Source organism: Poecilia formosa, unplaced genomic scaffold (genome assembly GCF_000485575.1).
Source record: "Poecilia formosa unplaced genomic scaffold, Poecilia_formosa-5.1.2 Scaffold205, whole genome shotgun sequence".
In the NCBI taxonomy this organism is placed as follows: Eukaryota; Metazoa; Chordata; class Actinopteri; order Cyprinodontiformes; family Poeciliidae; genus Poecilia; species Poecilia formosa.
This window is the reverse complement of record NW_006800144.1, coordinates 1,131,101-1,153,334: the sequence shown is the minus strand read 5'-3', so window position 1 is coordinate 1,153,334 and position 22,234 is coordinate 1,131,101. Positions and strand designations below refer to the sequence as shown.

The 22,234-nt window shown below is 39.6% G+C and overlaps 2 protein-coding genes and 1 non-coding gene across 3 annotated transcripts; 2 read left to right on the top strand and 1 right to left on the bottom strand.

The window, feature by feature from the left end:
• Positions 1-460: 460 nt before the first annotated feature.
• Positions 461-9,857, bottom strand: LOC103148450 (importin subunit alpha-1). Its single transcript, XM_007567232.2, has 10 exons — positions 9,440-9,857; positions 9,201-9,341; positions 7,908-7,996; positions 5,609-5,877; positions 4,712-4,806; positions 3,801-4,064; positions 2,645-2,878; positions 1,858-2,040; positions 1,588-1,737; positions 461-664 (listed from the first exon to the last, which is right to left on the bottom strand). The coding sequence occupies exons 1-10, from the start codon at positions 9,503-9,505 to the stop codon at positions 578-580; spliced, it is 1,578 nt and encodes a 525-aa protein (XP_007567294.1). The 5' UTR covers positions 9,506-9,857; the 3' UTR covers positions 461-577.
• Positions 9,858-10,701: 844 nt separating this feature from the next.
• Positions 10,702-10,774, top strand: trnar-ccg (transfer RNA arginine (anticodon CCG)). Its single transcript has one exon. It is a non-coding gene; the product is annotated as a tRNA-Arg (tRNA).
• Positions 10,775-11,640: 866 nt separating this feature from the next.
• LOC103148449 (uncharacterized) lies at positions 11,641-20,330 on the top strand. Its single transcript, XM_007567231.2, has 5 exons — positions 11,641-12,180; positions 15,020-15,682; positions 16,072-16,158; positions 17,811-18,002; positions 18,231-20,330. The coding sequence occupies exons 1-5, from the start codon at positions 12,108-12,110 to the stop codon at positions 18,416-18,418; spliced, it is 1,203 nt and encodes a 400-aa protein (XP_007567293.2). The 5' UTR covers positions 11,641-12,107; the 3' UTR covers positions 18,419-20,330.
• The last annotated feature ends 1,904 nt before the right edge of the window (positions 20,331-22,234 follow it).

Genomic DNA, 22,234 nt, shown 5'->3' with positions numbered 1-22,234 from the left:
CTATTAATTGGTCTGAGGCTGTATTACATTGCAGAACTACGGTTATAGAGCTTGAAGTTACTTCTACACCTAAGGAACAATTCATCTAAATTAACATTTATTAGTTTACCTCATTGATTTTTCTACAAGCACCAAGTTGAATATTTAAAAAGTTGAATATGGTATAAAAATTTATTTAATTGTATTGTGGAAGTAGTTCTGCTCCTGCTTTCTTCTAATTAACCAACTCAGTCATTTTCATAAACCATTAAATGCACCAAAAACATAAATTTTTCAAATCTGTTTCAAAATGTATCTGTAACCATTAGAAACGAGCACAGTGTCACCTAGTGGTGAGATGAGCACACTGTTTTCACAAAAAAAAGTCTTTCCAACCTGTTCATGCCAGAAACAATCCACCCATGTGTACTTGCTTCTCTGCGTAGCGTTGTGAAGAGAAACAATAAACAAGACACAAAAATTCCATTAAAATACTTAAAAATTTATTTACAAATATTTTTCAAAAGATTTTAGTCTAATATGTCAAGCTAAGGATTTCCCCCTTCTTTTTTTAATGTCAGAAATCAACGTGAACAAGTTAAAACTGGAAAGTGCTTTTGTCCTCAGGAATGTTGAAGGCATAGGAGTCCTGAGCAGCATCAGGAGCCAGAGGCTCGTCTGCATTCTGAAAGACAAAAAGAACGAGAGCCAAACGGTATTAATAAATTAAATGCACAAAAAAGGAGGAAAAAGTAGATTTTAGTATTGTGGAACCTTTATACAGGACCCAGAGTTTCCTCCAGTGTATTGTAAGCCTGGCGGGCCACCAGGCTTTACTTGTGCCCCCCACCAGGCTAAACTTGCAAACTCCATGCAGAAAGACCCCGGACATGGAATTTAACACAGAACAAGGCAAGAGCTCTACCATCTGCGCCACTGTGCAGCCCATGAACCTTTCAATAACATCCTAATTTTTTTGAAAAGTAGTAATTTTAAATCAACTATCAAAAAAAACAACAAAAAAAAAACATCTGTGGATCCATTACCTCAGATGAACAACATGTGACTTATGCATCAAAGCGGATATCTTTAATCTTTATTTGATGTCATTAGATTCTATCCAACATGGATCATGTTGGTTAATGCATTTATAGACTGAAAACAGCTGGAATTCTCAGCTGTGATGCACTTTTTGGATCAGAAAACAAGCTTTTAAAAATGATATTTTTCAGTACTGGATCTAATCGGTTATGAATTCCAACCTTCGGCACAATGCTCTGATTCATTCCAGCTCATCCTTTACTTTTGTGAAACGCTTTGAAGTTCTCAACAAACTCCAAAGTGAGCTTTAATCATTTTCATTTCCAATCATCTTTTTGTAAAGCAATAGAATATTTCAGAACATCCCTTTTGACTAAAGACTAAAAATCCTGATTCTTATTGATACAATTCCTAAAGTAGTTATTGTTTATCCACCAGACTTTTTTTCAGTTTTAATGTCTGTCTGGTTTGCTAGGACTGATAAAGTAATTATAAAAAATAAAAATAAAAATAAAAAACAGACGCAGAAACATTTTCAAACCGAACAGAGAGTCTGGATAAAACTACCTCCTCAGATAAGAACTTTTCAATAATTTTCAGGGCCGACTTGTAGATGGCTTCGTTGTCGTGAGTCTGCAGAGTCTCGATCTTGTCCAGCCCGCCCAACTCCTCGATCATCAGGCAGAGCTTCTCCATCTCGCCGGTGCTCTGGGCCATCTGGACAGAAATAGTTCAAAACAACAAAAAAATAGTTCAAAAGTTCAGAACTTCTCACTAAAACGAATAAACCTGCTTCATAAATGCGTTCTTTAAATTCAGACGGCTGAGACTCATCACCTGCAGAATGTTGGAGACGGCCTCCAGGATCACCAGGATGGCCTTGCTGTCCTTCACAGTCAGCAGGTTGAGCAGAGGCTCTAGAATGTTGCAGTGGACCAGGTAGGCCACTTGGTCCACCGTTCCACCGCTGGTGTAATTGGTGACGGCCCACACGGCCTCATTCTGGGTCTTGTAATCTCCCTGAACACGTTAGCAGAAAAAACAAATGAGATGCTGGAAATTAAAAACACAGGGATGCACCGATTCCATTTTTAAAAAGCTTGACCCGCTGATGCCAATTTTGGCCGATACCAATTTTTATTTTTTTTTTTTGTTTGAAATGTCGCTAAATACAGGAAGAAAGTCGCGGAGCTGACAACAGTCAGGTGACTATTGTTAACTGTAAATGTCCAGACATGACCTGGTGGGTCGGTCAGTCAGTCAAACGTCTCTCACGGCAGAGCAGAAGAGGACAGTGGCTCATTTTTAGACCTTTTCTGAGGTTGAAAAATCCAGCTTCACATGCAAGCATCGACTGATCACCGATGTACTGAAGTTAAGGAAATCGGTGGCAATAAATCTGGTCAGTAAAAACTTTATTTCATCGAGAAAAATCAAACAAATCTCATAAAATATACTCTCTTTCAGTCTATATTTCCAGTCTACGCAAGCGGGCTGACAGGGAAGCAGAGGAGCTGTGACATTTACAACAAGAGACTCTGTTTTTCACATTGTAGTTCACAGTAAAACACAAATAAAATATCAAGACAACATGAGATGTTGCTCTGAACTCCTGCGTCCTGACCTGCTGTAGGACCTCCACTAGTATGGGTATCAGTCCGGCGTTAATGACCTCCTGGATCTGGCTGCTCTTGCCGGCGGTGATGTTGGACACGGTCCAGGCCGCCTCCTTCTGGACGCTGGGCTTGTGGTGTCTCAGCAGGGCCGGGAACATTGCCAGGGCACCTGCGTTCAGCACACACTGGGTCTGCTCATCGGTTCCGGTCACAATGTTGCCGATGGTTCTTAGAGCTGGAGTCTTAGCAGGGAAGAGCGAGACGATTATTTCAGGAGATGAAACTTAGCCAACGAGCGCGAGGCGACTGAGGAAGTTTCTGAGGATTCATTTGTGTTCAGGAGGAAAGGAGAGTTGAAAGGGTAAAACGTCACCACTGCTGGATATTTAGCTGCTGTCTTCAGAGAGAAAATCTATTTGTAAGATCATTAATGGACGTGTTGGAACAAAATGTACTTGTTTTTTCAGGGTTCCTACATGTGTTCGTGTAGGAAGAGTTTAAATTGTAAGAATTTTAGAAGACTGTACAGGAAACGTTTAAGTCTTCAAATTTAAGACTTTTTACGACCATTATGACTTAAATTTACAACCCGTTTCATGACAGAGATGTACAAACCAAAATAGCAAATTTAATTTAATAGTGCTAGATTTTGTTGCACAATGTAGCATTGTACGAGCTGGCAACAGACTTGAGCCAGTGGAGAAGACAAACATTGTCCAGCAAACTGCAGATAAATTTATACTTACCAAAGATGGACACAAAACACTAGCTAGTTAGAAAGGCTAGTTAGCGGTAGCCTCAACTGCCTTGAGTCACAGTTCCCAATGAAGATCTGTGCAAACATTTGACTGACAGGAAAGTCCAACAAAAAAAATAAACTACATAGAACATACAGGATAAAATAGTCCTGCCACCACAAAATTTAAGACTCCATAACATATTTTCTTAAAAATTTAAGACATTTAAAGGCCTTAATTTTAGATGCACAAATTTAAGAATTTTTACAGATGCCCGGATCCCTCATTGGAGCAAGAACCATTTTGGATCCTTAAATCCTGGACTTTCCTTTGTACAGTTATCTCACAGAACCTTCTGCGCCACAAGCTAATCTCACTCGGGTCTCGTCTAAAATCGTAAACGGACGTCAAGCTGGACGCCACGCACCACGATGGAGAGCTCCCCGCAGGCGAGAAGCTGCACAAGACGAGGGACGGGCCCGGCCTTCACCACCACCTCTATCCTCTCGTTGGAGTCGTTGGTCAGGTAGGACAGAGCCCAGCAGGTGTCGGCCAGGACCTCGCTGTTGTCGTGGTGGAGGAGCTTCACCAGAGCGGGGAGCATCTGCTGCACGGCGGCCAGGGGAGGGGCCGGGTTCTTGTGTCGACACAGGTTGGAGAGCGTCCAGGCCACGTTGAGCAGGTAGGCAGGCTGATGCAGGGGGTTAAGAACGGCACAGTTATTATTATTATTATTATTATTATTCAGTCATGTCAGATACTGGACAGACTGTAAAACAATGGCATAGTACACTGCAAAAACAACATCTTACGCAGTATTTGGTCGAGTTTCTAGTGTAAATATCTTAGTCCACTTAAAATAAGACAAAACAAACTTACAAGTAACTTTTCACCAGGAAATATGAGCTTGTTGTAACTCAATAATTCCTTAATATTTGTGAAACAGTACTTGTTCCAAGGGCAAATTATTTCACTTATAAAATGGGAAATTATTTTATAAATATGAAATAATCTGCCAGTGGATTTAAGTATGTTTTTTAAATCTATTAAAGAAATGACATAAAACAAGCTCCTATATCTTGCTGAAAAGTTACTTGCAAGTTAGTTTTGCTTTATTTTAAGTCTACTAAAAATATCTGCAACAGAAACCAGCTATTTACACCAAAATAGTTGGTAAGATTTTGTATTTTTGCAGAGCGACATGAATTACAATAGGGATGAACAAAATAAATCAGCTGGTCAATAAATTGGCCCTGATTTTGCTCATTGTAGGTGATCTGCCAGAAAACTGCAATCGAATGCAAACAATGCGAACAAACACACACGGGAGCGACTTACGGGTAACACAGACAGGTCAGAGGTCGTCACCAAGGCGAGGAGAGGCTGAAGGACGCCATGTTTGATGACCAAGTCTCTGCCATTGGGTCCGTCGCCTAAATTCAACAAAGAAGATCCAGTTGGTCACGTTAAATCAGGAGAGTTACGGAGCACAAACGACTTGATTAGGAAGCGGTAAGTTAGTTTACGTGTGTTGAGGGTTTCAGCAACACACTTTAAGTGAAACAACAATACATAATGTCTTTCAAAACTATTCACGTCTTAAACTTTTTTTTTTAACCTCAATGTTTTTCACTGGTACTTTATGCATTGGAATGACAAAAATAGCACATAAGTTTAAAGTGAGAGGAAAATGACAAATACAGATGTTTAATTCCCTTTAGTGTCATACTATTAAATAAAATCCTGTATGAGCAATTGTTTATGGATTTTTTTTTTTTATTAATCTGATGTAATATTCTAATTTTAAAAGTCACCAGTTTTCATTACCTGTCAGCAAAAAATTATAGTCATTAGCAGACATAAAGGCTTAAAAACAAGTCTGTGTAATTAATAAATGTAGACGTTCCATTTACTGATATTTTAGTCTCACTTTTAAAGAAATAAGCGCAAATATCTCAAAATTCCTTGCAAATTTTTCAGTATTAGCCCCCCACAAAAATCTGTGGTTTTGATGCAAAAAAAAATTCAAAAATCCCAACAAGACTGATCAGTGTTAAAAGATGTTCAATATTATTTAAATTTAAGAAGAACTTGCAGAGACAGCTATTTTGTTAATGGGTTTTATCAATGCATTCTGGAGCAACCAGCCCTTTGAGAGCGTTCATGATCCTGATGTAGCCCTCGGATGAGAATGAGTTTAACGGCCCCTGCTCCGGCTGCTCCAGTCCAGCATACCTGCGATATTGCCCAGGGCCCAGATGGCCTGCTCGCTGAGGTGCTTGTGAGGTGATGCGACCAGCCTGACGAAGGCCGGGATGGCCCCAGCCTCCACCACGGCGGCCGTCTGCTCCGACGTCCCCGAGGCGACGTTAGTCAGCGCCCATGCCGCCTCGAACTGGATGTGGGGGAAGTCGAACTGAGCCAGGAAGCCTACGAGTCGAGGGATGAGGCCAGCGGCGATGACGCTGTCAACAGGCGGCTGCTTTTCTCTGGAGAGGAGCTTTCTGAAACACAGTGGGAGACGGTGAGAGAAAAGTAGCTAGGAGCGAAAAATGAAAGAAGGAAAGAAAAAAATATGGTTTTTGGTTTTGCAAAAGTTAGAAAGTAACTGGAAGGAATGAGCGTCTAAAAAATCTGGGAGTGGAAACAAAGAGGAGAGATGTTAACTCAACTAAAACATGCAAACTATTTTTATTTCTTTGTAATTATTACAAAAAAAAAAACTACAAACTGGATCGAAACACAATTTGATCGTCTTCCTATTTCGTTTGGAACAAAAGGTGAGACACATGTACCACCATTATTGGTTATTTACATTTAAACCTTTGTCAAACAACTCGTTATACAGGAATAAGTGTTACTGGTGTTGTTACACATATATTACAGTTCTTGAGTTGCTTTTTTTTGTCTTTCTGTGCATTTTTGTAGGTAAAAATGCTATTTAATTTCCCTTTAGGATCAAAGGAGTATTTTTAAATTGAATTCATAGACACTGCAGTTAAAACTACGTAATAACTACAAATAACGAGGCCTGTCGCAATAAACGATAAATCAATTAATCGCACGATAAATTAAACCTATCGACCTCATTTTAATTATCGGCTTTATCTTCTCTTCCTGCCTTTTTTCTTTCTGTTGATGACACTGAATGAAAAAAGGCTCAGCTCCGGTGCTCTCCACTGACCTTCCCTTCTTATTTCCTTAGTGTAATGTCCAGCGCACACGACACGAGTTGTCGGCCCATTTTCAAAACCTGAGACCACCATTAGCCGACAGAAATCCTAGGTATAACGGTTCAATCGGGTTCGATCGTGCTCTGTGGTGTCCAGCCACACAGCCATTATTTTGGACTTGTAGCCCAAAATAATGGCTACAAGTCCAGTTAACTAATTTTAATATCAGGCATTAATCAATGCTTTATTAGAATCTACCAGTGATGCATGTGGCTAGACTCAGCGTAAAGTCCTGACTGAATGAAAATCATTATAACCTATTTATGTCACGTTAACAAAGAACAGCTGAAAACCTACCGGGTTCATCAACTGCTGTAGCAATTTGGCTCCAACTCCTCCCCTTGTCATTTCTATATTCTTTGCACGAAATGTTAAATAAATATTAATGTTGTTTCCACATATCATCTCCAATGTCCGCTGGACTGGGATTCCCCTCCGTAATTTCCCCTCAGAAAGCACAGAGGAGAATCCAGCTTTCTGATTGGCTACCTGTCACATTCAGCGTTAAGGCTCCCAGTCAGAGAAAAAATCTCTGATTTAGGTCGGGGCCACGACGATCTAAATCACACTGCAGGATGATCGGTTACGAAATCACCAGCGACAATCTTAGATCGGCCAACGATCCAAGATTGTCATAATGGGAAAATAGGGGCAAAAAATCGTGTAGTGTGAACTATTGCATTAGGTAGTTGGATGTGCCCATCTTCTCTATTTAAATCTAGTGATTACTGAAGGGCAATACAGACTTCATAATCTGCACTCTTTTGGTTGAATGCAGTATTTATTTCCACTTTGGCTTTATGTTGTTTACTTTTTATTCAAGTACATTTTTTGTTCATGGAGACTGAGAATCCATTTTATTTTTGTTTTTGGTTGTTTTGTTTTAGTTTATCACTTCCAGTGTTATGTGTTCTTTTGAAAATAAAGTGTATGTATCTATGGCAGGAAATCACATGCACCATTAGTCATTTCCATTAAATCAGTGTCAACTGGTCTTGAAACAATATTATCGTTTATCGCAATAATTTTTTTAGACAATTAATCGCTCAGCAAAATTTGTTATCGTGACGGGCCTACAAATAACAATGGGAAGAAAAACTAAAAATTTTAAATAAGTGTGAAAATAAAATGAAAATGTTTTTTTCTTTCTCAAATACATGTAAAAAAAAATTAAGTATTAGATTGGTTTACAAATATAGAAATCCCTATGCTATATTTACACAAAAAAATTATTATTTTAGAAAGCGTTTTTAGTATTTGCACAAAAAAAAAAAAAGAAAAACATGAAAAAATGATTTTACCTGACAGCCTGTGTAGCCAGAAGTTGATGCTCTGTATTCACACTGCTTACTCCTCCGACTATGTCCTCCAAAGACCAATCCTGAGTCGGCTTTGGAAACAGAAACCAAAAGGGATTAGCGTCCACGGGAGAGAAGTTAAAAATAACATTCCACTGGTAGCCAGATTTGAGAGGAACTGCACTGGACTTCTCTTAAAAACAGCTTTGGAAGCTGAGCTGCGATATGAACAACAACAATCAAACAGCTGTCATTTGCATGTTGATACTAAAGTTTGCACCGAGATTAAAAATGAACTTCCATCAAGTTGTGCAGAAAAGTCACATCCTTGTTTGGATTTGCTAGTCTCTCTGAGTTCAGAGATGCTGGCATGTACATTGTTACAGAACAGTGAAAGCAGCACCAAACGTTTTTGTTTCAATTGGCTTTGTTGCGCATAAAAAGAAGAAGAAAAAAACAACAACAACCAAATGAGCATGGGCATAACTTTTTGGACAACTTTGAACTTTACGTGAACAAACGTCGTTTTATTCAGAGGAATCCAGCTGCGTCAGAATGCATTCTGTCACATCTGACTTTGCTTTCTGAAAGGTATGAAAGGTGCAAACATCACCTCAGGCACCCCATTTTGATCCTCTCTAAAGTTCTAAAACTTAATGTCACGACAAATATGATGAATTTACTTCATGTTAGGACCAGAATATTTAGTGGGAGAACAATCCACATGGATGTACTTTTCAGAAGATTTTTTTTGTGTCTTTTTTAAGATGTCTCAACCAATTTAAAAAATATATATTTCTTGGTCTTCACTTGCTAGATATTGAAGGAGATTTCCAATTTGTGTGAATTTAAATCAACTAAGCAATAAATGTATGTTTTTTTTGTTTGTTTTTTTTATCTTTCTGTACACCTTACTGGGGAGCTGAAACATGAACATAACTTTAAAGACTTTCGCTCACAGCTTTTTAAAGACATCAGAAATGATTCAAACAAACCAATGTCTTCATCTTAGTTTGACAAATTAGTTTGCCTGTCTTAAAAAGGCAAAAGAAAATATATTTAGTTACCTCCCTACATACTAAATAGTATTCTGCATTCAAGGAAAAGCAAGCAAAAAGTAAATAAATATTAGGTATATGGTCATTTTTGTTGGTATATCAGTAATACAAGAAAAATTTAAATACATTTTAAATTAATTTAAATGTTTTTTTTAACTAGAGTTCACTTTACTGCAAGTTTTTGCGTAAAGGTATCGCCACAAAGCGCGGGAGGCCGGTGAACCAGGCGGTGACTCACCTGGACGTTGAGGGCTTTCAGGTGCAGCGGGGAGATCGGATCCTCCGCGGAGCTTTGCGCATTTCTCCTCTTCAATATTTGAACGTCTCTCTTCGCTTTCCGGAGCTCAACGTTGAATTCTGACCTCCTGCGCCTCAATTCCTGAAAAATTAGAGAGAGAAAAAAAAGTTCATAGCCAACATGACAGCAAAAACTTTAGCTGTTAACTTTGTAATAATGCTGTTATAGGCAGAACTTACGTTCACGTCTTTCCCTTTGTTTTTGAACTGGAAGAGCCGAGCCCCGTTGTCCGTGTCAGCTGACATTCCTGCTGGCCGTTGAGCAACACAAGCCGACTCTGCTAATGTTACGCAAAACTAACGACTAACTGAAACGGTCGTGTTAACCGTTTTTTTTTTTTTTAATCAACCCGTCAACCGATTATTTCAGGTTAGCTCGCTAGCAGACGGTAAGCTAGTTAACGGTGCGTGTCTCTTTAAGTCAAGTAAACGTATTTGACTCCATGTGTTCCCACTGTACACAGAAACGACTTGAAGAAAAAATGTAAACTCAAATACTAAGCAAAGTAACAGAAAACAGATAAAATTCTGGAAATTCGCTTAGTAACTCGACATGTGCAAAGTGCTTACCTTGAAGGGGGGGGGGGGCAAACACTTCTGAAATGACGTCAATATATACCCCCCTGGTGTTCTAAAATATGATTGGTCTGATTTGCAAAACGCTCCGCCCTGTTACCCGGGGTTTCAGGGAGAACGAAGTTAGTATCCGATTCATAGTTGTTGTTATTTTTGTTTTGTTTTTTTTGTTTTTTTTTTTAGCTATGACGTTTAAAGAAATATTTCACCTTATTTAATACATTTGCTTTACTTTAGATGTTTTACTAAACGCATCTCATTTCTAATTCAACATGACCCTTATTTAATTTGAGACAATTTCAAATAAGGAAGATTTGTTTGGCTTTACACTACTTTAGAAGAGGCCCGGTTTAACAACGTTTGACAATGGTCAGGCTCGAACAGAATTATTTTATACTGATGATAAACTCTATAAAATACAGTTTGTGATTTGTTAAATCTTTATGCAATTTGTAAAAACTCTAAAAATTAAGGTTTATTAAAGAGATCCAATTACAGTATAGAAACGTCAAACATTGACAGATTTTGTCTTAGCTAGGGTACTTACTGCACAAAGATTTCATTATCTATAAACTACACTTTATAGAATATGATTAGAAGTTAATCTAGTGGAGTGAATAGCCCTTTAGACAAGACCCAAATCAGAAGCTTCGTTCCAGATGCTAACTTCAGCGGTGTGGTGCATTAACAGGCGTTTATAAATGAAATAGTTTGCTGCGTAGTAACATTTTGAGGACAATGCCTCTTATTATCGGAGGTGACCGCCACCGGGCAAAACGTACAAACAAAAAAAAAAGACATAAAACACACCATGAAACTGACATGGCAAAGATACAAAATGATGTTTCCAAAACTTTCCACGTAATGACCCAGTGGCCTAATGGATAAGGCATCAGCCTCCGGAGCTGGGGATTGTGGGTTCGAGTCCCATCTGGGTCGAATTTAGTTACCTTTTAGTTGTTACAGTATGAAATGCCATGCTTATAAAGAGATAAACCAACGATGATTTCTGTAACGCATTTGTCCTGTTGCTGCACCATACGGATCAGCATCATTTCGAAACTACATTTTAATGACAATGTAAGAAATACTAACCGTAGCATTTGTTCATGTCAGAATTTTATTGCTGAATTTTTTTTTAGTTTTTGAAATGAAAGAAAGATAGCCAAAATGTAATTCGTAACATTTTATTACATATGGGTGATTCTATAATTCAACGTACATTTAATATTTCAAGAGATAAAGAGGCAAAAACTGTGAATTTGCCTTAAATTCTTAAGTTATTTTACTGAAAACATGTTAAACTTCGATAAATCTGTAATTGTCAAACCTTTGCTTGACATTTTTCTTACTTTCTTTTCTTTCTAAACGTTTTTTAGTAGACCCAAATATCAACCCTGTTATTAACAACAAAGACAGTGTGTGGGGAACAAGCAGAAGGTTCTAACAGCCTAAATTATTTTTATTTCATCATATAAAGTATTCTAATACAAATACTTTTTTTTTTCTTAAAAATACAAAAACATATTAATGAATCACAGAATTGCGTGTATTGGACCAAAGATGTTTTTTTTATTGAAACTCACTGAATACCAATATTTTTTAGAAACAAAATTGCCTATAATTTATAAGAAGTAACCCAACATTTATTTTCATTTTAGCTATTTACTTAATGAATATAAACATATATGTCCTTAGAGCAAATAATTGACAGAACCAGAACATTTTATTATATTTTCATTATTCCATTTAGGATTTTTTAAGTATTAATTTATAAAATAAACGACTTCTCAAATGCGTATAAGAAAACTGTAATAACTATCCAAATTACAAATTGCTGATATTCTTTTCTTCAACACTAGAGGGCAGTGAATACTCATCTTTTTTAAATAATCATCTTCAAGCGCGTTAAATTGTGAATTGTATGCTAAAGAGTCTCCTAATGAATGTAAAGGTTAAAAGTTTTATGTATATAAAAATTAAGAAGCCAAGTATGGAGTATTTAATCTGACACCAGATAACAAAGAAAGCTTATTTTTAATAAAATATTTGTGTGCATAGTTCTTTCACACAGTGGGCTCTGTTGGTGTATTTTAAATTATGCACAAATGGTGGGAGTGTCGTGTGAAAGTGTTTGTGTCCCTGTTTTGGGTCAGCCCACACCCTCCCTTTTTACCTCATCCCATCCGCTCCCTGAGCGCTCCTATAAAAATCCCAGGAATCCCAACTTGAGAACAAACAGTGCAGTGAGTCCAAAACCGACCCATCCAAGATGACAGGGATTACTCTGGTTCTTTTGTTTCTGGCGTTTCCTCTTTATGACACAGAGGAACAAGTTGTCAACGGTGAGCTGATTTATGTTTTTTTGTTTTGTTTGTTTTCTACTGACTCGTGGTGTCCATTTTATAGCTTTAGTTATAACCAATACTAGTCACTACATGGCATTATTTGTGTCTGTAATTGGATAAGGGTATTTAAATACAGTATGCCATATCAGTAAGTTTATTTTTTTATGTATAAGATATTTAATACAGAAAAAGCCTGACTTCAAACAATTATTTTAATAATTGTTTGTAAAAAAAAAAAAAGAAAAAAAAGAAAACTACAAACGGTGATCCTGTGAAATATGAGGTTTTTGTTAACATTTTGTTATATTGCTATTATTTCACCATCGTTTATACAGGTAAATCCTATTGGCACATGGCGTCTCATTATCAAACCTGCCTTAAGATGCCAGATATATTGCTAAAACAGATACAATAGTCAATATAGTGCATACAACTAATTAAAAAAAAATAAAATAAAACAAGCAGACCATAGTATGAATAGCATTGCTAATAAATAACAAATAGCTTTTTCCAGTGCTTTTAAAATTTGTTTGAAACCTCACGGTCAATTAAGCTGCACTGCTTCTGATTCAGTTGTTGTTTATTCGAAGTAGACCTGTATATCTTTTCTACTAAATGAACACTAAATACTTTATGATAAAAGCCTGTGAGTGAAAGCTCTGGATGCTCTGTTTAAGTGGCATAGAAAGTTTACCTCTGATAGTATTTCCGGTATCGATTTCTAAATTAAATAAACTGTTACAGCAACATGCATGTGGAAAACTAATGTACATGTACACATTATCACGGTGGGTGAGATCCTGTGAGGAACCTCAGTGCCCAACATCTAGAAAAAGCTTGAATAGTCAAAAAATTTTTAAGTTAGCAGTATTCACTTAAACAATGACACCATGGTCAGTGTGAGGCACATATGTGGCTCCAATTAGTTTTAGTTTATTTTAAATAAAATGTTGTAAGTGGACGTGGAAGGATGTATTCTGGGCTCTTCTTATCTCTTTTGCTCCAGTAGCAAGTTAACGGTTCGTAACTGAAGTTAACTCCTTCAACTTTTACCTTGTGGAGACAGTAACTTTCTATTGTAAAACACATAATGACTCAATATGTTTAGGAACACAAAGTGTAAATACTCCAAAGAGTGACTTATGCCATACATTGAGAGGACCCTACAGAAATTTCCCCAGAATTCCCTAGCCCTAGTCGAACACCTAGTGCAATGCCTAAGTTTGGTACTTAGGCAGTGCACTAGGTTTGGCACTGCCTAAGTGACAAACCTAGTGCACTTAGGCAGGATGTTGTCCTGAGAGACTTCAGACATTGATTCAGGACCATCAATGAAGCTACGTGGCTCTGTAGGTGTAACGTGACAAAGGTATCTACGTCAATGTGGGAGCAATGCCATACAAACTGACTGGTTCAAATCCAGGCATGCCACATTGAGGCGATCAGCAGAAAACCTCTCCCGCCTGTTTGATTGTAGATCCATGTCCACAATCAAATACGTTTCCTCAGCCATTCCAAAGACGTCCAAGATGCACATTTTGGCACAGAATCAAAATCCAGTGCACTGAGGACGATAGGAATGTAAAGGTACTCTTCGGATAGCAGAGTAGAGATGTTGAATGACATGGGGACTGGTGAGAAAACTTTAGCTTTATCAAAGAAAGTTGCCTGCTATGCAACAGGTGACCATCAGAATATCATGACAGGAAGCAAAGTCCCTGCAGCGGTTGGCCATAAACCAGACATTGATTCTAGTGACAATAACTGTAGGTCTTCCATAGCTGAAGTTTGCAGTCCAAGCATTAGATATGGAAGCTTGTTGAGTCAACTATCGTCCTTCAGACTAGCTGTCTTAATTGGTATGTGAACAATACATTTTGGCATACCATCACAGTTGAAACACAGTTCACTTCTGAATTGTGGAACGCCATCACCGAGAGTCTAGTGGTTAGGCTTCATAGGACCATTGCTTATCAACCTTAGGCTAATGGACTGTGAGAGATTTCTCAGTTCCATTAAGGCACACACACACCACCTCTGCTGTCAATGTTGATGACATTGGGATGTCTCCAAGCCACTTGGTTTGTCATGCAATGCATCATATTTGACTCCATGCAATTTGGACTCTGCCTCTAAATTAGCCTTGCCAGCAACATGTAAAATGTCCACAGTGAACTTTGAAATACAGGAGAATTGTCTCCAATGTAATTTCTTTTGCCAGGGAGGAGTTGGCAACTAAAGAAAGCTAGCAGTTCCCAGGTGTTGTCCACTCATTACTAACAGACTGCTTCCATGTCATACTCAGAACCGTCAGAGTAGATTGAAATGGGAGCATTGGCTAACCGGATGAGTCAGTAGTGCTAAGTTAACTAAAGCAGCCATGGTATCCACCAAAGTCCTGTCTCATTCTTCAGACAGATGACCCAATAGGGTCACAGGATGTTTTGGATATTTGCTTTTTCTTCAGTTCTAATATTTTGAGGTGAAACAAATGATAAGTCTTCTTGCAGAAGAGCAAACACAAGCCCAACACTGTTTGCAGGTCAACACACAACTGTGTCATCAACATATAGAATGATAGATGGAGAAAGGCATCAGTAATATTCTGACACACATTATTATTAGACATTGCAAGAAGTGTTGTTCCTAATACAAATCCCAGAGGGATACCTTTTGTGACATTTAGGAAACAGGAAGCAAGGCCAAGACAAACAAAGACCCACAATGAGTGGGATCACTCTTTTAGCAAAGGGAAAACTGTTTTCCAGATATCAGTCATAGTATCAGTTTGAATTGTGTCATTTTGAAGCTGAAGTGCTGTTTGTTTTTTTTCCAGAGCTGTACACCCTTATAGACAAGGGTCCACAGGATCCTGCACCAAGCAACCAAACCAGGCTGGTGGTCAAAGAGCCCACCCTGCCCATCAATGAGCTCTTGGAGAAAAGCAGCAAGTCTAGTGAGTCCAAGCTAAACTTCCACCCAATGCCATCCGCTGTGTGGCCAAAGCACAGCAACCTGGCCCCGGTCCTCCGTCACCCCAGCCCCAACAACAAGAGCAAAAAGGGGCACAAGAGTGACCGTTTAACAGAGCACAACAGTGAGAAAAACAGGGGGGAAGTTGCTGGTTTGCTTCCCAAAACCCAGCTGACGGGAGCCACGAGCTCTGGCTCCAATCGCACAACACAGAAAGTCAGTCAGGACACCCAGACCCACATCAGCCCTCCTCAGCAGGGTGAGCAGGAGGGACAGCCCAACCCCAAACCCAAGACCCCAGCTCAGACACAAACACCCATCCAGCCGCATCAGACAGCGTCTTCACCTCGCAGAGACTCCCCCAACCGACGGCAGGACCCAGAGGAGAACCGACCTGGGAGGTCCGGCCTCTACCAGTCTGGAATCAGCTCCGCGGCCTGGAACAACAGCCGCCCACCGGTGTTTTTCACCCAGCGTGCGGCTGGGTCCTCCAGCCTGCTCTACCAGTTTGAAGTCCTGAGGCGAGGTAGGAAATCTGACCTGTGTGTGCTCCACATATCTTCTAACAGGGTCCCTGAACTAAATCTCCCACATGGGAATATCTTCATCAAAACAATTCCACTCTTAGAGCATTTATGGTTGAATATTCCGATACATATTGGAAGTTTCTGGCTATAAACATAAGAAAAAAACAGACAAATGAGACGTTTTAGAGGCAACATTTTTAAATGACAAAACACAGTAAGAGTTGGAAGTTCAAAGTCAAAGACTCTTCCTCTCTTAAAAAGTCCACTGCGTTAGTGAGTAAATATGCATTAATAGTTACAGCAGTCATGAGTCTTCCCTGCTATCTTGAGAAAGCAGCACAGACTCTTCTCAAACTTTCTTCTCAAGCTGCCTTTCTCTTCTCCACAGAGTCTGACTACACACACGACGCCTTCTGCATGAGCGAGTGCAGGAAGGAGAAGGATGAGAGGGAATATTACTGCTACAGCGAGTTTGGTATGTTTTACAAAGACACATAGAAGAAATGTAACCATATTTAGAATGCGTTTTTTTATTTCCTTGATGTTTCTCAGCAATTTAAAACAGTTTTAAATGTTGTACCACACTTGTTTTGTTTGTTTGCTTTGCTTGAATTACGTTCAACCCATCTACATAGATATGCAAAGACATATTCATCCTCACAGGTTTCTTCTGATTTTGTGTTTTTGTCAAGCTTCGTTGTTTCAAATCATCAAAACAATTTTAAAATCAAAGATAACCTGAGTAAATACACAAAGTTGAGTTTTTCAAGTGACGGCTTAATTTAGTAATCGGAAAAAAAACAACTGTTTGGTTCTATGGGAAAAAGTAATTTCCCCCAGAAGTCTTAACAGCAATCAAACATTTCCGAGTGAACAAGTCACAAGGTTCTTACCCCGATGTGCAGGAAACGGGGTCGACTTTTCTCGCAGAATTGTTTTTATTCAGTCGTATTTACACATGAAAGGGCCCTTTAAGATTGTTTCACAGCATTTTGATCTGATATAAGACTACACTTTGACTGGGCCATTCCTAAGTCTTAGTTTTTCTGAGCCCTTGAGAGTTGGACCTGCTGATGTGCAGTAGGGTATTAAACAGCAGACTACCGTCCTGCTTTCTAACCCAAGAGGGTTGGAGTGTATCGAGGTCCTGGAGCACACTACCATTTCCATGATGGCATAATGTTCTTTTTCATTATCCTGTTACTTTTACACCAGATGCCTTAGCAATCACATGTGTTTTTGTTTTGTTTTGTTTGGAGGGGGCATGTGAGACAGACTTTTGGGTTACTCTTTGTTAGCAGCGGTTTTCACATTGGAACTCTTCAATGGAAGCCATTTTTGCTCAATCTGAATCTTTTATTGTTGAATTATGAACTCTGGTCCTGACTAAAGGAAGTGCAGCCTGCAGTGCTTTTCTTGTTATTTTATTTTTTTACCTCATGGAAGAATCTCAGACAATCTCTTGGATAAGTTTTGGTTGGTCAACCATGGTACTTGATTCTAACAGGCAGTTTCTCTTAAAACGATTTACTGTGGTGTGACTTGTAAAATTAAACTCGACATTCCAGAGACCATTTTCACATAGCGCCTTGTTGCTTTGGATAGTTTCTTTTTTTTCTTTTTTTTTTTACAATTAATAAATAAAACAGGATTTCAGACTGCTTTTCGTGGTTTCAAATGAAAACCACGAAAAGCAGGTTTTCATTTGAAAACCTGCTTTTCAAATGAAAAGCAGGTTTTCTTTTCTTTTACTACTAGTAAACACTACTATTTACTAGTAGTGTTTACTACTAGTAAATAGTAGTAAACACTATTTACTACTTAAATAGTGTTCCTACTATTTAAGTAGTAGGAACACTACTTAAATCCTAAATTCAGTGTATCGAAATAAATAAAACTTGAAAATCAAAGAATTTTTTTTTCTTTTGCCAGATCTGGTTTGTTTCGCCTTGACTCATGTCATTACAGTAATCTAAACTAACCAGCTTCACAGACGTTAAAAATGTGAGGTTTCCTCTTGGTGTATGACTCCTTTTCCAATCATGATTCAATGCATCTTACACTATCCTGGACACCATAATGCCGTTTTCAAATCGTCTAACCAACCGTCTTTCATCTGCTGAACAGCTGTCAATGGGATTGTCCACGACATCGATGTTTTGAAGAAAGGAGTCAGACTGATCACGTTGATGGTGAGCGCTGACGGCTTCTACAAGATGAGTCGTCTCTATGTGACCCCAGACAGCTTCTTCTTCAAGGTTCGCCTCCTGGTCTTGGACACCTTCAAGTGCAGTAAGCCCTGCCCTGATATCAAGCTTGGTGAGTTCAAGAAATTTGCTTTTGAGCTGACCGGGAAAAAAATGTGTCTCACATTTGTATTCGATGCGGAACACAGAATTGTTTTTTTGTTTAGTTGTTTTTTTTTTTTTGTTTTTTTTTGCTGTGATTATGGATTTTGGTGTGTGTTTCTACTAGATCTTGGCCATTCTTCATTGAAAACATGGGATGTAGATCTCAACTCAACCTGCCATCTGCTTTGTCCCACAGGGGCCAGATACATTGTAATGGGTCAGATCTACCACCGGAGGCGCCACCTTCCCAATGACCTCCTGACCCTGCTGGCTGGCAAACTAAAGCCCGGGGATGGCCTCCTGCGCAGCAGCAACTACGTCAAAAGGTTCAACAAACGGAGACACCAGAAAGCTCTGGAGGCCGTCCGCTCCAGGTGTAGGTGAACCACCGACGAGAATATCGCCCCCTGCTGCAGGGGAAGAGACTTCGCAGCCGATCTTACCCAACCTTATGGCACTGTGCATGAGGGGAGGATGTGCAGTGGATGTGGATGTGCTCTCATATGGACCGCTATCATGTATCATCATATTGGCTTTATCTATGAAGTTCCCAAAGAACTGAACTGAACTGGGGCCTCTTTGATGCAAGCGGGACGCAGTGAAGTACTTTCTGAGGTGTATGCAGACACATTATAGGCACCCACTGGGGGGGTTTCAATGCACAAACAGAAAATACCGACTAGAAATAATTATTCTGCCATTGTTTTGGCGCCCAATCTAGCGTGGCACCCGCATTTTAATACACACCCACTTTTTTTCTCCAATGGATACAAGCAACTTTGACTAACTGGACTCCTCCACGTGCTGGTTTGGGACTCAAGCATTCCTCTCTCACGCTGTCTCCTGAGCTCAACTCGAATTAAACTCTTCAAATGTTCATAGCTGGTAAATGAAGTACCAGAGCTGAACAGGTATCACTTTTCTGAGGAGACACGAAGCTGCTCCAAAGTGTGGGACAAATGGCTTGTTTGTTGAATCTGCTTCCAAATTTGGCACTGGGAAAAGATTCCGTCTGTTTTCCACAATAATTAACACAGCATGTGATGTTGGGACGGTTTAATAATGCTTCAATTTCCTAGACATTGAATCCAGATAGCAAGGTTTAAAAAATGTTGCAAATTTTCGGAATATCATTTTTTTCTGTCGTTATTACTCTTTTCATAACAGTTGCCATGACTTCAAAGAATTGTACTGCGACTTTAAAAAACGGGTCAGTAGATGGTTGGATGGGAGGAAGCTGCGGTCAAATAAAAGGCAACAAATCATAGCGGAGAGTGAAGAGGAGTATTCAGATGGCGGGAAATGAGGAACGTCAGCTGGCTCTGAGAGAGGTTCTGCTTTCTTTAACTTTAATTATATGTCCACAATGATAAATAGGTCCAACATCAAAAAGGTGGAGGTGGTGGGTTCCAAACACAGCGACGAGGAGGAGTCGTGGGTCTCGCTGGGACCATGCCATGAATCTAATCGCAGGAATCCGATCCTCCACACACCTGGGCGCTCAAAGAAGCGCCTTCATTGCGGCTTATTTTCCGAGATGCTGAATCTGCTCGGGAGGCCGATGCTCAGAGGGGGGATATTTGAGAAATGTAGAGGGAGCAGCACGGTGAGAGCGGGTGTAAAATGTATAACCAAGAGAGCCTGAGCAGCGTCGGGTTTGTCGAATTGGCTTGTGATGCAATTTCACTTAAACTCTTGCTCTGTCTTTCTAAACTTAGCCTGAATGAAAACCATGTGCTTTCTAGGTGAGAAACATGGCGACGGCGCCGGAGAAAAGCGCGCGACTCATACAGAGGCTGTGGTCTTCGACTCGGCCGTCACAGGTTCGAGTCCCGGCCCTCACCCACAGTCCGCTTTCCTGTCTGACTGCTGTCAAATAACGGCCACTAGAACTGGGGGGAACAACTTTTAAATATATATATTATTATTCGCATGATTACGTGAAACTTTGTTATTCCCAGAAGAAGCGCCGTCCCTCAGAACAGGGCGCAGAAATTAAAGTTTAACAGCCAAATTCTGCTGCGTTTACCCTCTCCTCCTCCTCCTCCTCCTCCTCTCGTTCCTCGCCCCCCGCACGTCCGTCATCTCTGGTCAGTTCCCAGGCTCCACGCAGCCTCTATCAGCGATCAGTGCTGGAGGGAACAGGCGCATGTGGTGGGCAGGAAACGGGAGCCTGATCCACACTGTGGCCACTATCGCAGCGGGAGGACATTCCTCATCACGGAGCATGTGAAGGAGGGGTGTGGGGCGGGTAGGTGGGAATATCTGGTAGATGCTTCCTGTGTGAAGACTGCGCGAAAAAAAAAAGAAAAAGAAAAACTGTGGGCTTGTGGTCATCTGTGGCGCTCCCGGCGTCCATGAGAGCCTCTGGATCCATTTAGTGGTTTGAGTGGAGGAGATAAAGAGGTGGAGGTCAGGGAGAGGAGAGGGAGCAATGGGAGTCGGTGATGGCTGGATGTGTCATTTAGGATAACTTCATCACAGGAATGGTTGTAAACAGGTCGTGACCTCATCGTCCCCGGGGGCCCACTTCTCCGTTTGCACCACGGATGACTTAAGAAGAGGTTGAATCAGACACACACACACGCACACACAAACAGGCCTCGGACCTTCTGGTACAGTGGCCGACAAAAGTACTCACACCGCTTGAATCTTTCCCCCATTTTGTCATGTTACAACTTTATTTAACTTTATTGAGCTTTTTGTTGTCCAGGATTTTATGTAATATACCAGTATAGAATTGTGAAGTTGTGGGAATATGATATGGTTTTTGCTAACTTTTTACTAATAAAAGTCTGAAAAGATCTTTCATTTAACGTGTCTTACTATGAAACTCCTAACTTAGTAAATTAGTGTGGTATTATCGGGAAACTAGCAGCTCACATCTCCTTGAATACACCCTCCACACTCTGATACATGGCAGTGGCAGCATGGTCCTGTGGGGATAACATCCTTCAGCTGGGGCAAGCTGCTGAGACTTCCTAAAAAATGAAGTCAAAAAATGGGCTAGGTTTCCTGAAACAGAAGACTGACTTGAATTAGAAACTGAGCTAGACTGTAGTGTTTTAGTGTTTCATAGGATGATCAACTTGGAATCATTAGCATTGAATATGTTTGTTGTACTGGACAGATATATATATATATATATATATATATATATATATATATATATATATATATATATATATATATATATATATATATATATATAAATCGCAATGTCTTAAGATGGCATTTGTTGTTGATTGATGCTTATCTGTATAAGTCCCAAAACTATTCCAAAACCGTGGCAAATTTAAATATTTGTTTAGTCAAGCTTATTTGTACTGCACATTTCATCAACAAGACACTTCAAAGTGCTTTACATCATAACAATAGTTACCAATTATGAAACAAGCAAACACCACATTTTGTCTAATGCAGTGTTTCTCAACCCTGGTCCTCACCGCCCCCCTGTCCTGCATGTTTTAGGTGTTTCCCTTCTGCCACACACCTGAATTGTATCTCTGGGTGATTAACAGGCTTCTGCAGCACTTGATGGTCATGCAATCATTTGAATCAGCTGTTCTGGAACAGAGGTACATCTAAAACATGCAGAGCAGGGGGGGCGGTGCGGACCAGGGTTGAGAAACACTGGTCTATCATCAGAATGCACATCAATTATAAGGATCAATGTCCCACTTACCAATCAAATGAAGCTCTACACAGATACTTAACCTTGATTTAAAGGAAGTCATCGTTTTGGCTGTTTTGCAGTTTTCTGGAAGTTTCTTCCAGATTACTAGAGCACAAAAACCGATTCCTGCTTCTACATGTTTGGTTCTTCAGGTGATAAAAGCCAGAATTTATAATGACCTTTATGTGGCTCTGAAGGTTCAGGTCCGAGTCCATCACTACACCGGGCCTGATCTCTAGTTTCTGGCTGTAATAACAACCTGTGGAATTGACTTTTACTCCATCAGGACATTTATTTATGTGATGAAATTTGATTATAATAAAATAAATATTAAAAAAAAAAACCCACCAGAAATCATCAATGTCTTGGTTTTACGCGATATTCCAATTTTCTTGATGAACTAAATTTTGGATTTTCGTTAGCCTGAAGTTATATCTACCCCAAAGACCAACAATAAATGGTATCCGGCTCTGTGTGCAATCAACCTGACTTTCATTTTAACTTTTTTTTTCTACAAAGAAATT